This window comes from Mobula hypostoma, chromosome 11 (genome assembly GCF_963921235.1).
Source record: "Mobula hypostoma chromosome 11, sMobHyp1.1, whole genome shotgun sequence".
Lineage (NCBI taxonomy): Eukaryota > Metazoa > Chordata > Chondrichthyes > Myliobatiformes > Myliobatidae > Mobula > Mobula hypostoma.
The window spans coordinates 106,626,557-106,644,677 of NC_086107.1; the positions used below are offsets into that span (position 1 = coordinate 106,626,557).

The 18,121-nt window shown below is 46.9% G+C and overlaps 1 protein-coding gene across 2 annotated transcripts in view; it reads left to right on the plus strand.

The window, feature by feature from the left end:
* The window catches only part of grap2a (GRB2 related adaptor protein 2a), an 85,616-nt gene that overhangs the window by 63,806 nt on the left and 3,689 nt on the right, over positions 1-18,121 (plus strand). For both annotated transcript variants that reach the window (XM_063062821.1, XM_063062822.1), the window contains exons 2-5: positions 676-767; positions 2,410-2,529; positions 5,998-6,166; positions 15,703-16,161. In XM_063062821.1, the coding sequence (XP_062918891.1) occupies positions 676-767; positions 2,410-2,529; positions 5,998-6,166; positions 15,703-16,161 (840 nt within the window). The remainder of the gene's footprint in view (positions 1-675; positions 768-2,409; positions 2,530-5,997; positions 6,167-15,702; positions 16,162-18,121) is intronic.

Here is an 18,121-nt window from a genome sequence, read left to right on the forward strand (position 1 = left end):
AGCCAGAGACTTTTCCCCAGGGCACAAATGGCTGATATGGGAAAGGTGGGGGGGGGGCATAATATTAAAGTGATTGGAGAAAAGTATGGGGGTGGGAGGGGAGATGTCAGAAGTTGCACAGAGAGTGGTGAGCGTGTGGAATGACCAGCCAGGGGCGGTAGTAGAAGCAGATAGATTAAGGGCATTTAAGAGACTCTTAGATAGGCATGTGGAGGATAGAAAAATGGATTATGTAAGAGGGAAGGGTTAGATAGTTACCAGATTAGGTTAAAATGTCAGCAAAACATTGTGGGCCAAAGGACCCACCATATTCTATGTTTTTATCAGTACGGTTGTGCTGTGAACATACTGATTGTGGTGACCACTTCCTCACCAGAATGTGTCCCTGCCCTTAGACGGTCATGAGTCACTGGACCTCTCTGCGTGGTGGAAACAGAACCTTTTTTAGTATTTCAGAGAGAAAGAGGAAAGGTTATGGAGGGGGAAGTGTGGAGATGGAATCGAGGTTACAGTCAGGGCAGCCACAGTCCTAATGAATGGAAAACCAGGTCTGAGGGGGTCAAACAATTCCTGATCCATCCTCGTCTTTCTCCGGCCATGGAATGGGTGGGAGCCTGAACTGTCTATGTCCTTCCTAGGGCCTTTCCTACTTAATTTGTACACCTTGTCCAACAGGTCCTGAGCACTGAGGATGACTGGTATAAGGCTGAACTTCATGGACGTGAAGGTTTCGTGCCGAAGAACTACATTGAAATCAATATGCCCAGGTGAGTGTTGGCAGTGCAGGATATCTCCATTGCAGAGCAGGTTACACCCTCCAGCTCCAAGTCAACACTCTTCTTCACCAGATGGACTTAAATGGACAACGGTAAGTCAGCGTACAGAGAGGAAGTGGAGAGACTGGTGGACTGGGGTGAGAAGAACAACCTAAGTCCAAATGTGGAGGAGACCAAGGAAATCATTGTGGAAGGTGCAGATGAACCATCCCCCCCTGCAAATACATGGCACCTCCATAGAGAGAGTCAAATGCATCAGGTTTTTGGGAGTTCTCATCACAGATAACCTCACACCTGGTTCCTCAATATCACCCCCCCCCCGAACAAGAAGGCAGAGCAATGCATCCACTTCCTAAGGAGACTGAAGCAAGTGAGGCTTTCCCCCCACACACCCGCCATGTTAACTGCATCTTATAGGAGCACCATTGAGAGCATCCTGACAAATTGCATCTCCATCTGGTATGGGAACAGCCAGGCATCGGACCGGAAGTTCCCTGTGAGAACAGGCGAGAGGATCATAGGGGTCCCCCTACCATCCATCGAGGACATTTATCAGGAATGCTGCACATGCAGGGCCCTTAGTATTATTAAGGATCTCAGCCATCCATCCAGCATCCTCTTTGCCTTTCTACCATCAGGCAGGAGACTCCGATGCGTAAAAACAAGAACGGTCAGGATGGGAAACAATTTCTTCCCTCAGACCATTAGGCTTCTGAACTCCCTGCTGCATCGCATTCGAAATGTCACTGATTAATCTGTTCTGTACCTGACAATATTTAATTTAGGCGATTGACTTTGTTTATTTATGCGTAGCTTGTCTGTAGATTTTTTTCCTTGCTTTGATAAGTTACTGTGTGTTGTGTCTGTTATGTGTACAGCTGTACTTTACACCCTGGTTTGGAGAAACGTTGTCTCGTTTGGTGGTTTAAATGTAAATAGTTAAATTGTGTGGCTGTAAGGAATGGGTAAAGGATTATCACAGATAGAATATATTTAAAGAATCAACAGTTATAATATGCCAAAGAGCCCCCTTTAGTGTAGTACAATCCAATAATTCTCATCTACCATTTGAGTTGTGGGGTGGAGATACATCTCTACCATAGGAGGTGGAAGGTTCTCCTTTCCTCCCCTAGCCTGCAGGTCACCCTTGGACAGGGTGTAGCTCCTGCTTACCACATCCACCACCTCCCCCCGACCACCGATCATGGTCACGTGAAGCCATGGGAACAGGTGGCAGATGGTCATATGAGCAACTGGTCCACATCACAAGTCCTGGTTATGTGACCACTGATGCCAGGCAAACAATCTCTGAAAAGTATCGATAATGGCTGGGGTTACCTGTCTTGTAAAGACACTGCCAAGAAGAAGGCGATGGCAAACCACTTCTGTAGAATAATTTGCCAAGAACAATCATGGTCATGGATAGACTATGATCGCGCAGGTCATATGACATGGCACATAATGACGATGTCATACAACACGGTACATAATGATGATGATAATGACCAGTTGAGACTTTAGAGTCACTGGTTTACAGAACTGTGGCTGAGAGGAACCCCAGTCATCGGAGATGAGGACTTCCTTCACCTTAAACCAATAAGGCATCTTAATATTAATTTATTTTCTCAAACAGCTGGTTCCATGCTGGGATTGGCCGAAGCGAAGCAGAGAACATTCTTTTGGAGCAAGATTTGGGAGCCTTCCTCATCAGAGCCAGCCAGAGTTCCAAGAACGATTTCTCTATCTCAGTCAGGTATGTAGCACGCTTGGAGTACAGACTCTCCCTAGTGAAGGGCATTGTCTACTTGCTCTCAGCTTTCATGAAAATGATCCCGGGAGTGTTTAATGGCTCTGGGCCTGTACTCACTGGAGTTTAGAAGAATGATGGGGGATCTTATTGAAAACTATCAAACATTGAAAGGCCTAGACAGAGTGGATGTGGAGAGGATGTTTCCTGTCATGGAGGAGTTTAGGACCAGAGGACACAGCCTCAGAATTAAAGGACATTCTCTTTAGAACAGAGATGAGGAGGAATTTCTTTAGCCAGAGGGTGGTGAAGCTGTAAAATTCATTGTCACAGACAGCTGTAGGGGCCAAGTCATTGGGCATAAAGTGGAGGTTGATAGGTTCTTGATTAGTAAGGGCGTCAAAGGGGAGAAGGCAGGAGAATGAGGCCGAGAGGGATAGTAAATCAGCCATGATAGAATGGTGGAGCAGACTGGATGGCTAAATTCAGCTCCTGTATCTTATGGCTGCGTTACTGTGGAATAATATAGCACAGAAAACAGGCCATTCAGCCCCCAGCACGTGTTCTACCCCAGCCTGATTTTTGCACGCAAAAGGGATGCAAGTCAAGTAAACAGGTCTGAATTATGATGGCAAAGATTCTGAACTCATGCCACTGTTTCATGTGGTAATCGGGAGCTCGGATGATTCACTCAGAGACAAAGATCAGAACTAAGATTAGACACAAGAGATTCTACAGTTGCTGGAAATCTTGAGCAACCGAAGTGCTGGGAGAATTCGGCAGGTCAGGCAGCTTCTAAGAACCAGCAAGGCCTCTTTGTCTTACGTCCCATTGCATTTTTGCTGGTTCTTAGAAGCTGTCAAAATGCCGGAGGGGAATAAACATGCAGGTTTCCAGCTGAGACACTTCATTGGGACTGGTGAGAAAGGGGACAAAAGCCCGAATAAAAAGGTGGTGAGAGGAGGAGGAGTACAAGATGGCAGGTGACGGTTGAGACCAGTTGAGGGTGAAGGTGGTGAGTGGGGGAAGAGTGGGGGCATGAAGTAAGAAGCTGGGAGGAGATAGGTGAAACAGGAGGAAGGGCTGAAGATGAAGGAATCTACAGGAGAGGACAGTTGAGCGTAGGAGAAAGTTAAGGAGGTGGAGAACCTGAGGAAGGCAGTGGGCAGTTGAGGAGACGAGAAGGGGTGAGATGGCAACCAGAATGGGGAATGGAAACAGAGAGAAGGAGGGAAGGTGAAGAAATTGCCATAAGTTAAAGAAATCAGTGTTAATGCCATCAAATTGGAGGCTACCTTGATGGAATATAAGGTGTTGTTCTTCCAACCTGAGTGTGCCCTTTTTCAATCATTGCAGTGGATGAAGACATGTTGGAATGGGAATGGGAAGTCAGACTGAAATGGATGGCCACCAGGGGAACCCGGCTTTTGCAGCAGATAGAGCAAAGGTGCTCATCAAGGCAGTTCCCCCATCTGTGTTGGGTATTAATATTAGAATTGGGGTCCAATTGCAGGACTTATTATAAGATGCACTGCAATTGGTGGTTAGACCAATTGATGGATAGTTACTGGTTGTCTGATGAATGGACAGAGAGAAGGATTGACTGAATGCATCAGTGGGTGATAACTAATTGATTGATAGCTCAACAAATAGATAAATGGACAGATTGTTGGTTGGATCAATGGAATCTAAGCATGGATTTAATCAATTAGATTCAGCAATGGCGTCGACTTCACAGCTGTTGTGGTGGTTAATAGAGTCGTCCCTATGCTGTTCAGTTCGTTGCTCCCACACGGGAAGAGTTCCCCATGCAAAGTTATCAATAAAAGTTAAGTAGAAAATCCTGCAAGCTGACATCGTGGTGTGCTCTGTACTATCCCTCAATGTCGAACACAACAACAGCGACACCTCAAACAAATTTGCAAAATAACCGAGAGGAGTGCAGAACTGAGACTTTCAACAGCACGAAGAAGATAATGCTGTTTGAGGGCGTCAAGAAAATGGGAATGAGATTGAACACTGGAATTGGAAGGCAGTGCAGCAGATAGTGCTGTTGCCTCACACCCCCAGAAAGCCGGGCCTGAGCTTGCTGTCAGTGGGGAATTAGTGTGTCCTCTCCGTGACTATGTGAGTTTCTCCTGGGTGATCCGGTTTCTCTCTCTTTCTAGGCGTGAGCTGGCAGGGTTAACAGGATCCTGTAAACAACTGGCAAAAGGAGGATGGCTATGAGCCAGGAAAATAGGAGGTGAAATTGGACTGATGCGATTGTACTCCTGAGAGTTGATTGGCCTCCGTCTACACTATTGTTGGAAAACTAAACAGATTTGGAAAGCTAAACACTTCATTCTAAAGGGGGTGGAACAGTAATGTGGTGGTTAGCACAAAGCTTTACCGTACACGCAACCTGGGTTCAATTCCCGCCACTACCTGTAAGAAGTGTGTACGTTCTCCAAGTGGGTTTCCTCCGGGTGCTTTGGTTTCCTCCAAAGACCAAAGTTGGTAGGTTAATTGGTCATTGTAAATTGTCCTGTGATTAGGCTAGGATTAAATTGGGGCATTGTCAGAAGGGCCTATTCCATGCTATATCTCAATAAATAAATGAATAAAGTTAAAGGCAATGTATCATGATGCAATAGTTATCCCACAATAAATCTGAGCATTGGAACATGAGCTAGGTTGACTTGCCAAGTGAGGAGATGACTTGTTTGAGATAAATATGCAAGAAGCAACAATTTGGTAATTTGGGAATTCATTTTTCGCAACCTAGTCATCCCTGTACTTGGTATTTGCATGAGAGATAGACACTCCATGCAAGGAAGCATTATGGAATCAAGGTGGGCAAGTGGAATTACCTGTGGATTTCGTGACCTTGTTGAATAAGTGAACAAATGCAATAAGATGAATGGGTTCCCTTTGTCCTTTGACGGCCTTGACACATGGTGGTTGGATCTCTTAGCAACATGGAGGTGTTGCACTCAGGCGTACTTAAATGGAATCAATTCAATTTTAATTGTCACTCAACCATACATGAGTAGCCATAAATGCAGTCAAATGAGACCCCATTACTCTGGGGTCAAGGTGCAAAACACAATACCAACAGTCATGCACAGCACAAAGCACATAAAGGTTTAAGAAAGATACAGACGGCCATGCAATAAGAAGTCTATCAATGCTGCAGAAATCTACAGTCGACCACAACAGAGCTTGTCTTTCTGCCGAGCGAACAGCCTTGCACATCAGTAACCAAACCAAAATCAATGGCAAAAAAAAAGAGACAGAGTTTTTACAACATTGCAAAAGACTACCATCGAGCGTTTTACTCAAGAATAATCCCAAATTCTTTCAGAACAAATCTAAACATGATCTCTTGTGCCTTTACCAGACATTGGTGCTCCAACTTGGATTGCTTCAGGGTTCTGGAATTATAATTGCATTGCTAACAGATCCTCAGTTATAAAATGGATCTCTTTACAGGCACCATGACGACGTCCAACATTTTAAGGTCCTGCGTGATGGCAAAGGTCACTATTACCTGTGGTCAGAGAAATTCGAGTCCCTGAATAAGCTGGTGGAATATTATAAAGTCAGTTCAATCTCCAAAACAACACAAATCTGCCTGAAGGATGATAAAAAGGAAATGAAGGTAAGATTCGGAATGTAGCAGTCCAAGTTCAGATTTCTGAGGCTGTAAAGTTCAAAATGCAAATTGATGGATATTTTCACCTGCCATTTCTGTCCAGTACTGAGGGAGTGCCTCACTGTCGGAGGGACGGTACTGAGGGAGTGTCACACTGTCGGAGGGACGGTACTGAGGGAGTGTCTCACTGTCGGAGGGACGGTACTGAGGGAGTGTCACACTGTTGGAGGGACAGTACTGAGGGAGTGTCTCACTGTCGGAGGGACGGTACTGAGGGAGTGTCACACTGTCGGAGGGACGGTACTGAGGGAGTGTCACACGGTCGGAGGGACGGTACTGAGGGAGTGTCACACTGTTGGAGGGTCAGTAGTGAGGGAGTGCCTCACTGTCGGAGGGACGGTACCGAGGGAGTGCCTCACTGTCAGAGGGACGGTACCGAGGGAGTGCCTCACTGTCGGAGGGACGGCACCGAGGGAGTGCCTCACTGTCGGAGGGACAGTACCGAGGGAGTGCCTCACTGTCGGCGGGACGGCACCGAGGGAGTGTCTCACTGTTGGAGGGACGGTACTGAGGGAGTGTCACAGGGTCAGAGGGACGGTACTGAGGGAGTGTCACAGGGTCAGAGGGACGGTACTGAGGGAGTGTCACACTGTCGGAGGGACGGTACTGAGGGAGTGTCACACGGTCGGAGGGACGGTACTGAGGGAGTGTCACACTGTCGGAGGGTCAGTAGTGAGGGAGTGCCTCACTGTCGGAGGGACGGTACCGAGGGAGTGCCTCACTGTCAGAGGGACGGTACCGAGGGAGTGCCTCACTGTCGGAGGGACGGCACCGAGGGAGTGCCTCACTGTCGGAGGGACAGTACCGAGGGAGTGCCTCACTGTCGGCGGGACGGCACCGAGGGAGTGTCTCACTGTTGGAGGGACGGTACTGAGGGAGTGTCACAGGGTCAGAGGGACGGTACTGAGGGAGTGTCACAGGGTCAGAAGCACTGTTTTGCAGAGTAGATGCTGCACTGTCAGGGGAGTTCCCTGTGTCGTGTTAAACCAAACCTCCTTGTTCCCATTGAGGTTGACATTAAAATTTCGCTGACACTATCTTACATTGGAGAATCTCCTCTGCACAGTACTCCCTCAAATCATGCAAGGGTCTTTCAGAGAGCCCTCCTTCATGAACATTTTTCATCTGGGTGAGAGATTGATCCTAGAGAAGGTTAAAAGGTCATCTCAACATGTTGGACTGGAGGGACTATACTATTCTAAATCCTGTGCCCAAAAGAGCAAGTCTTGTCAGGAAGAGAGGCGTTTGGGAAACTGGTTTGGAAAGAAGGAGGGAATATGTTTTGGACCACGATGGGTGCATATGCAAATCCAGTCAGAAGACACGGAACTGGTGTAACTTCACTCTGACACATTCACATTAGTTCAAAGTAAATGCCTTTGATAGTTTCTAGGAACAATTTGCATGCACTGCCTCAGGGCTGTCAGGGTTGGGCAAGACCACAGATGAAAGCCAAGGAATGAACCTTGAACCTCTGGTTCTGGGTGCAGGTGGGGGGGAAGAGGGAGGAGAGGGGAGGCCGTGGGATGGGAGGGTCCAGTGTAAGACAGAAAGTGGGTGTACATCAGAGTCACAGAGAGACACAGAACATCTTCTTTGTGGACTGGGTTCTCACTGACCATGATTACTCTAATCCTGCTGTGTATTTGATACTCCTGTCGTATATGGGTATATTGTGGGTGGTGGGGTGGAGACACGTCTCTACCAAAGGAGGTGTAAGGCGCTCCCTCACTCCACTAGCCTGCATGTCACTTTAGGCAAGAATTAACACCTGCTTAGCACCCCCCCCCCCCACACACCAATCAGGGTCACGTAAAGCCATGGGAGCAGGTGGTGGGTCATATGAGCAGCCGGTACATATCACAAGTCCTGGTTATGTGACCACCGACACCAGTCAGACAATCTCTGAAGGGTATTGATAATGGCTGGGGTCACCCGTCTTGTAGACACTGCCCAGAAGAAGACAATGGCAAACCACTTCTGTAGAAAAATTTGCCAAGAGCAATCATGATCCCCACATCAAGGTGATGGCGATGATGAGCCAGCACCGCCATTCACTGTGATCATGGCTGATCACTCACAATCAGTATCCAGTTCCTGCCTTATCCCCATAACCTTTGATTCCGCTATCTTTAAGAGCTCGATCCATCTCTTTCTTGAAAGCATCCAGAGACTTGGCCTCCACAGCCTTCTGGGCAGAGCATTCCATATATCCACCACTCTCTGGGTGAAAAAGTTTTTCCTCAACTCCGTTCTAAATGGCATCAGCGGGAACATGCTTCCTGCCTCCAACGTGTCCAATCCCTTAATAATCTTATATGTTTCAATAAGATCCCCTCTCAGCCTTCTAAATTCCAGAGTATACAAGCCTAGTCGCTCCAATCTTTCGACATATGACAGTCCCGCCATCCTGGGAATTAACCTCGTGAACCTACGCTGCACTCCCTCAATAGCAAGAATGTCCTTCTTCAAATTTGGAGACCAAAACTGCACACAGTACTCCAGGTGTGGTCCAGGTGTGGTCTGGAGTCACAGTCACAGTCACAGTCGTGTGAGTGAAATCTTTAAAAAAAGGGATGGATCCCATTATGATAATAACCTACATCAAAGTTGCTGGTGAACGCAGCAGTCCAGGCAGCATCTCTAGGAAGAGGTACAGTCGACGTTTCAGGCCGAGACCCTTCGTCAGGACTAACTGAAGAAAGCCTGACGAAGGGTCTCGGCCTGAAACGTCGACTGTACCTCTTCCTAGAGATGCTGCCTGGCCTGCTGCGTTCACCAGCAACTTTGATGTGTGTTGCTTGAAATTCCAGCATCTGCAGAATTCCTCGTGTTTGCGATGATATTAACCTCCCTCTTTGCTGGAGAAATTGTGGAAATCAAAATGCAAACCATTATCATATCTTCTGGGATTGCCCCGTTATCAAAGACTATTGGAGTGGGATACACAATGCCCTACAAGACATTTTTAAATGTGAAGTACCCTTTTAGAAAGTAAGACCATATATTTTGAGTATGTACCTCAAGAATGGTTGAAAAGAGATAAATATTTAATGAATATACTGCTGGTGGCTGGTAAAAAGACTCTTACCAGGAAATGGTTATCTCAGGAGAGCCCAACTTTAAACACATGGATGGAAATTACAATGGACATTTACAAAATGGAGAAGATAACAGCATCTGTTAATCATAAGTTGAAACAATTTCATTCATACTGGGAAAAATGGTTCAACTACATAACACCTCATAGGCCTGATTTTATTCTCACAAATCAATGAATATGTTGTAAAAAAGATCACTCCCTACTTGTACATGGTTTTCTCCTTTTGCTTGTTCTTTCTTTCCCCTCTTTTCTATAGGTGTACACCTCAGATAAATATTATGTTGAGATTTGTGGCAAATATGATTATATGACATATATGTGCAATATCTGAAATACATCTTATGGAAGTGTTTGTTTGATGATGAACTTCAATAAAAATTACAAAAAAAAGAAAAGGGATGGATTGATTGAGCAAGCTGGGGCTTTTCTCTTTGGAGAGAAGGAGGATGAGAGGTGACTCAGTAGAGGTGTATAAGATGATGTGACATAGACGGAATGGATAGCCACAGATTTTTTCCCAAGGTGGAAGTAAATTCCTGTGCAAAAGTCTTAGGCACAAATATAGCTCAGGTGCCTAAGAGTTTTGCACTGTACTGTATTTGTCAACATGAAGCGGAGAGCGAGTTTGTAAATCTAGTGGAATCAAAGGATGTTGGGAATGGCACTGTGGGAAGGGTGTGGGACAGGTGGCAGAGAAGGAGTGGGGGGGGGGAGTGGTATGGGTGCAGGCACATCCAGCCCTGAGACACCAGGCAAGGTCATTTGATTCCATACAATTGGTTTATTGATCATTACAGAATGTCTCTCTGGTGCTTCCCACTTCCTCCCCTCTCCCTTCCCCTTTTCCCAACCATGATTCCCCTCTCCCTGCCCCCTTCCCACTCTCAGTTCACAATAGAGACCCGTATCAGAACCAGGTTTATCATCACTCACATATATCATGAAATTTGTTGGGTTTTTTTTTGTGGCAGCAGTACAGAGTTACATAAAATTACTACAGTTCCATGCAAACGTCTTTGCCGGCTGGTGGCGTAGTGGCATCAGCGCCGGACTTCAGAGTGAAGGCTCCCGAGTTCGAATCCGGCCGGCTCCCTTGCACGCTTTCCATCCGTGCTGGGTTGAGCATCGAGCTAGCAACTCAGCCTCGTAAAAATAAGAAAGCCTGCAAAAAAAACGCCGTCATGACAGCGTCCCGATGACTCCACTGGGAGTTAAGGGCTTTCTTCTCCTTCCTCTTCATGCAAACATCTTAAGCACCCTGGTTATATATGTGTACCTAAGACTTCTGCAAAGTACTGTTGCTGTACAAGGAGGGTTAATCTTTAAGTGTTTGGAGGAAAGTATAGGGCAGATGTAAGAGGTAAGTTTTTTAAACAGAGTGTAGGTGTGTGGAACACTCTGCCAGAGATGGCATTGGAGGCAGATACATTAGGGGCATTTGAGAGACTCTCAGATAGGCACAAGGATGCAAGAAAAATGGAGGACTAAGTGGGAGGGAAGAGTTAATTAATCTAAGGGTAGATTAAAGGGCTGGCACAACATTTCAGGCCAAAGAGTCTGTATTGTGCAGTACTGTTCCATGAATTCCCAAGAAGAAAATCGGGAGGGCTAAAAGAGGGCATGAGGTTGCTCTAGCAGAGAAGGTGAAGGAGATATGAAGAGCAAAAGGATAGCAAGGTACAAAATTGGTCTTCTTGAAGATTGACTATGCATGGAGCCAAAAGAGGTGTTGGCGATCTTAAATGTATTTTTTGCATCTGTATTTACTCAAGAGACAGTCACAGAGTCTGCAGAAGTGAGGCAAACACCAGCAAAGTCATGGACCATATATGCTTTACAGCGTAGGAGATGTTTGCTGTCTTGAGCCAAATTAGGGTGGGTAAATCTCCAGGGTCTGACGAGGTGTAACTTCTGATATTGTGGCAGGCTAGAATAGAAATTGCAATGGCCTTAGCAACAAGTGAGATGCTGGAGGATTGGAGGATAGTTAATGTGGTTCCCTTGTTTAAAAAAGGCTCTAAGAAATAACTGGGAAATTATAGGCCGGTGAGCCCGACATCAGCAGTGGGTGTTATTGGAAGATATTCTAAGGGACCAGATATATAAGTACTTGGATAGACCTGGACTGATTGGGGATAGTTAAGCAGCACACATCAAAGTTGCTGGTGAACGCAGCAGGCCAGGCAGCATCTCTAGGAAGAGGTACAGTCGATGTTTCGGGCTGAGACCCTTCGTCAGGACTAACTGAAGGAAGAGCTAGTAAGAGAATTGAAAGTGGGAGGGGGAGGGGGAGATTCAAAATGATAGGAGAAGACAGGAGGGGGAGGGATGGAGCCAAGAGCTGGACAGTTGATTGGCAAAAGGGATATGAGAGGATCATGGGACGGGAGGCCCAGGGAGAAAGAAAGGGGGAGGGGGGAAGCCCAGAGGATGGGCAAGGGGTATAGTGAGAGGGACAGAGGGAGAAAGAGGAGAGAGAGAGAAAGAATGTGTGTATATAAATAAATAACGGATGGGGTACTAGGGGGAGGTGGGGCATTAGCGGAAGTTTGAGAAGTCCACGGCCTCCTCTACTGTAAAGATGAAGCCACACTCAGGTTGGAGGAACAACACCTTATATTCCATCTGGGTAGCCTCCAACCTGATGGCATGATCATTGACTTCTCTAACTTTCGCTAATGCCCCACCTCCCCTCGTACCCCATCTGTTATTTATTTATATACACACATTCTTTCTCTCTCTCTCCTTTTTCTCCCTCTGTCCCTCTCACTATACCCCTTGCCCATCCTCTGGGTTTTCCCCCCCTCCCCGCTTTCCTTCTCCCTGGGCCTCCCGTCCCATGATCCTCTCATATTCCTTTTGCCAATCACCTGTCCAGCTCTTGGCTCCATCCCTCCCCCTCCTGTCTTCTCCTATCATTTTGGATCTCCCCCTCCCCCTCCCACTTTCAAATCTCTTACTAGCTCTTCCTTCAGTTAGTCCTGACGAGGGGTCTTGGCCCGAAACGTCGACTGTGCCTCTTCCTAGAGATGCTGCCTGGCCTGCTGCGTTCACCAGCGACTTGGATGTGTGTTGCTTGAATTTCCAGCATCTGCAGAATTCCTCATGTGTGGGGATAGTCAACATGGCTTTGTGCATGGCAAGTCACGTATACCCAATTTTATAGAGTTTTTCAAGGAAGCTACCAGGCAAGGCAGTGGATGTTGTCTACACGGACTTTAGCAAGGCCTTTGACAAGGTCCTGCATGGGAGGTTGGTCAAGAAGGTTCAGTCGCTTGGCATTCAAGGTGAGCTAGTAAATTGGATTAGACATTGGCTTCAAGAGTGAAGCTGGAGAGAGGCAGTAGATGGTTGCTTCTCTGACTGGAGGCCTGTGGCTAGTGGTTTGCCGCAGGAAATGGTGCTGGGTCCAATATTGCTTGTCAACTATATCAATGATCTGATTAATAACATAGTAAACTGGAGATGACACCAAGATTGGGGTGCAGTGGACAGCAAGGAAGACTATCAAAGCTTGCAGTGGGATCTGAACTCAGCAGGAAAAATGGGCTGAAAAATGGCAAATGGAATTTAAAACAAGAGAAAATCTGCAGATGCTGGAAATCAGAGCAACACACACAAAATGCTGGAGGAACTCAGCAGACCAGGCAGCATCTATGGAAAAGCCCCATCCTGATAAAGGGTCTTGGCCCGAAACGTCGACTATACTCTTTCCCATAGAAGCTGCCTGGTCTGTTGAGTTCCTCCAGTATGTGTTAGATGGAATTTAATGCACACAAGTGTGAGGAGTTGCTCCTTGGGAGGACAAACCAGGGTAGGATTTACATGGTAGAATAGAGAGATCTGGGAATTTATGATTCTTTGAAAGTGGTATCACCATAAAGAGAACTTATGGCACATTGGTCTTCATAAATCAAAGTACTGAGTACAGGGTTTGAGATGTTATATTGAAGTTGTACAAGACATTGTTGAGGCCCAATCTGGAGTATTGTGTGCAGTTTTGGTCACCTACCTACTGGAAAGTTGCTAATAAGATTGAAAGAGTACAGAGAACATTTACAAGGATGTTGCCAGGACTTGAGGGCCTGAGTTACTGGGAAAATTTGAAAAGGTTGGGACTTTATTCCCTGCAGCGTAGGAGAATGAGGGGAGATTTGATAAAAGTATGCAAAATTATGAGGGGTGTAGATAGGGCAAATGAAAGCTGGCTATTTGCACCGAGGTTGGGTGAGATTGGAATTAAAAGCTATAGGTCAGGACTAGGTTTAATATCATCGGCATGTGTTGTGAAATTTGGTAACAGCAGTACATTGCAATACATGATAAATATAGAAAAAAATAAAATGAACTATGGTAAGTATATACATATCTTCTTCTTCTTCTTGCGCCCATAACTCCTGGTGGAGTCGTCGGGGTGCCGTCATGACCAGCTTTGCACCGGTTTGATGTGCTCATCATGCGGCGTGTCTTGGGCATCTGAAACCTGGCGGAGCCCATCCCTCTCCAGGTTTGACCGCAGCCAATTTCCTCCAACTAGGTCGCTCGCCTCCGTCGCGAACACGTGGCCGTTATAGTTCATCTGAGAACCTTTCCGCCCCAGCCCTTGACTTCACCATGGAAGTCTTTCGCCCAGTGGTGCCGTGTTAACACCACCCCCTCACATGGTTTAGCCCACCAGCTGACGCGGTTTACCGGGGTATGACGCTTGGGGCCAACACGTGAGAGATTTAGGAGATGGATGAGGACCAGTGATCCCGTCCACCCTATCTAGTAGGGAGCAGCATGCCAGACATCAAAGTACTGCCTCTATCCAGAGCCCCCTATACCCCATATATACATATACTCATATCAAATAGTTAAATTAAAAATAGTGCAAACACAGAAATAATAAAAAAGCAGTGAGGTAGTGTCCACGGGTTCAATGTCTATTTAGGAATCGGGTGGTAGAGGGACAGAAGCTGTTTCTGAATTGCTGAGTGTGTGCCTTCAGGCTTCTGTATCTCCTTCCGTTAAGGGTGAAAGATGAAATGCTTAAGGGGAACATGAGAAGGGAGTTCTTCACTCAGAGGGTGGTGAGAGAGTTGAATGAGCTGGTCAGCAGAAGTGGTGGATGCAGATTGGATCTCAACGTTTAAGAGAAGTTTGGTTGAGTACATGAATGGGAGTGGTATGGCAGGCTGTGGTCCAGATGTGGGTTGGTGAGACGAGTCAGGTAATAGTCCAGCATGGACTAGATGGGCCAAAGGACCTGTTTCTGTGCTGTATTGGCTCTATGACTCTGAATGGGAACCAATGTAGATCAGTAAGCACTTGGGAAGAAGACATTACATTGCTCTCACTTCAAACCATGTCACTAGGTGAGCTGCCTTGTAGTAATGGTGAAGAGCAGGAAGAGGAAGCCCACCTTCCTCCTCAACACCTCCCACAGGTGGGCAGAGAGGGGGTGGGGGGTTCTTCCAAGTTGAAAGAGTGCCATGGAAGCTTTTACATCGACCTGAACAGGAAGCAAGGTTTTTGGTTTAATGGTACCAAATCTCCAATAGTCCAATAGTTTTTCACTGTTAGAGGGACGGTGCCAAGGGAGTGCCACACTGTCGGAGGGACGGTGCCGAGGGAGTGCTGTCTTTGCAGCAATGTATCAGTCCGCGGCCCGGAGGTTGGGGACCACTGAATTATAAGTCAATAGCATCATAACATTTTAAGTAATGTTTGGATATTAAACACACAGCACGTATGTTCCTCGTATGAACATATAAAATCATTGCAACACACCCACGTCACTGAATCAGTGGGATCCCTGGGCTTGTTTTCCTGCAACAAGACGGTCACATCGAGGGGTGATGGGAGACAGCGATACTCGAACGGGGTTCCTTATGTCCAGTCTATTCCGCAATTTAGTTTTCGTTGCATTCATTGCAGAAAACTCCGCTTCGCAGAGATACGATGTTGGAAATGGAAGCAACGTTTTCAGTGCTTCCGTAAGCTATCTCGGGATATTCAGCCTTGACTTTGATCCAGAATGCCGACAGAGATGTTATGTCAAACATACTTTTCAGCCCACTGTCATTTGCAAGCTCGAGGAGTTGATCTTTTTCCCGCACTGACATGGATGATTCACGGGGGACATTCACACATGGGTCACGGACCCATTCATTTGCACATCTTGGGTCATTTGCGTTTTGGGTCACTGATGACCTCGCGTGCGTTAAAGTTCAACAGTGGGGGTGACAGGGAATGAGGAAAGGTGCAGCTGACTCATATCGTTTCATATCGCCAAATCATATCGTTTCCTCGCGGCCCGGAAGCGCAGGTTGGGGACCACTGGTTTAGATAACATAAAGCAGAATGGATTTTAAGACTTTTTTTTTATATCTTCCAGGGATTTGCCAGCTACCCTGATGCACGGATGACGGGAGCGCGCATGTCAGAGCACCGGATGCCAGAGCCCCGGATGCCAGAGCCCCGGATGCCAGAGCCTCGGATGCCAGAGCCCCGGATGCCAGGCTCCCGAATGCCAAGCTCCCGGATGATGGATTCCGGAATGCCAGATTTCCAAATGATGGAATCACGAATGGCGGCCCCCCGGCTGCCAGATCCCCGGCACGATTCCCGAATATCAAATTCCCGCATGCCTAGTTCCCGGGTGCCGGAGCCCCGGCCGGTGCCCTCACTGGGCCGCAGCGCACACTTCAGCGAGCCCTCCATCCGCAGAAGCTTCAACCCGCAGCCGTCACTGAGCGAAGCAGTTCCCCGGTTCAGGCAGTCCTGTAGCCCACAACCGCCCTTCCAAGAGGGCCCAGTGGTAACCAGGAAGCCCAGTGACTGCCCTCCCGTGCAGGTAAGTCCGAGTCAAAAACACACTGAGTGGTAGGGGAGCAAAAAGATCGATTGCGTTTACGTTTGGCCAGGGTGCTTCAGGTCTGGCGGAGGACTTGGGACGTAGAACATAGAATATAGAGCAGCTCAGCTCAGAACAGGCCCCTCCGCCCATGATGTTGCAATGGCCACTTAACCTTTGGCATCACTGCAGGTCAAGTCCACTCTCGCACATAGCCCTCCATTGTTCCTTCATCCTCGTTCCTCTCTACGAGTGTCTTAAAACTCCTTAATGTATCTGCCTCTACTACCACCCCAGCACTGCGTTCCACGCCCCTATCTCTGTGTAAAAAAAACACATCTCTGGCATCCACCCTCTATGCTGTCCACCAACCACCTTAAAATTACGCCCCCTCATAATAACCATTTACACTCTTGGAAATGGGCGCTGGCTGTCCACTTGATCAGCTATCATTTTATAAGCCTCTATCGAATCATCTCTCATCCTCCTTTGCTCCAAAGAGAAAAAACCTAACTCACTCAACCTTTCCTTCTAAGACATGCTCTCTAATCCAGGCACCATCCTAGTAACACACATCAAAGTTGCTGGTGAACACAGCAGGCCAGGCAGCTGAAGGGCCTCGGCCTGAAACGTTGACTGTACCTCTTCCTAGAGCTGCTGTCTGGCCTGCTGCGTTCACCAGCAACTTTGATGTGTGTTGCTTGAATTTCCAGCATCTGCAGAATTCCTTGTGTTTGCATTTTTACCATCCCAGTAAGTCTCCTCTACACCCTCTCTAAAGCTTCCACATCTGATCCTCCTATCGTGAGATGACAGGAAATGAACACAATACTCCAGAGACTAACCAGGGTTTTGTAAAGCTGCAACATTACCTTGCGGCTCTTGATCTCAATCCCCTGACTAATGAAGGCCAACACACCATATACCTTCTTAACCACACGGTCAACCTTTTGGAATGTGGCCACTGTTGTGACAGAGTAAACATGGCAGCTAATTTAGACATGTGGGGTTGGTGCAGGAAAGGGCCACTGAGATAAAGGAAGCAAACTCGAGGGGCTGAGGGGCTGACTTCTACCTCTTCTTCTTAAGCGCAGCAACCTCTCACAAAATGCAATTTGATGGTGGCTGGATGATTTGCGTGAGAAATGTGGACAGAGGGGAAACATATTGTCCAGGGCAACAGCGCCAATCCTTCTGCTCTTCAATGTCCTGGTACATAAACGAGCGCACATCAGGTCAGGAGTAACTCTCACACGAAAGAAAGCACATTTAATAGTGCAGCGCTCCCTCAGTACCGCACAGGAGAATTAGCAAAGACCGTTTACTCAGGAAAGCATTTGAACACTCCATCTTCTCCATCAAGCTAAAACTGCCACCTAAAAATCAGGACCTTAGAGAACAGAAGTGTGGTTTATCTACCTATCTATTTACTTACTTAATTTATCAATAGGTCAATAAGTACATTTAATGTCAGAGAAATGTATACAATATACATACTGAAATTCTTTTTCTATCTATCTATCCATCCAACCATCTATTTATTGATTGATTGATTAATTGATTTGTTTGTTTGTTTATCTATTTGTCTGTATTTTTATTGAGATACAGCGCGGAATAGGCCCTCCCATCCCTTTGAGCCACACCGCCCTGTATTCCCCTAATTTTTCCCTAGCCTAATCACAGGACAAGTTACAATAACTTGTTAACCTACCAAATGGTACGTCTTTGGACTGTGGGAGGAAACCAGAGCACCCGGAGGAAACCCACGCGGCCACGGGGAGAACGTACAAACTCCTTCCAGGCAGCAGCGGGAATTGAACCCGGGTCGCTGGCACTGTAAAGCGCTGTGCTAACCACTATGCTACTGTGCCACCCACACCCCAACCCCCATTGTAGTTTCCCTGTAACTGTAACACTTTATTTGGTATCTGTTTTCTTATTTACAATTTCAATGTTCTCA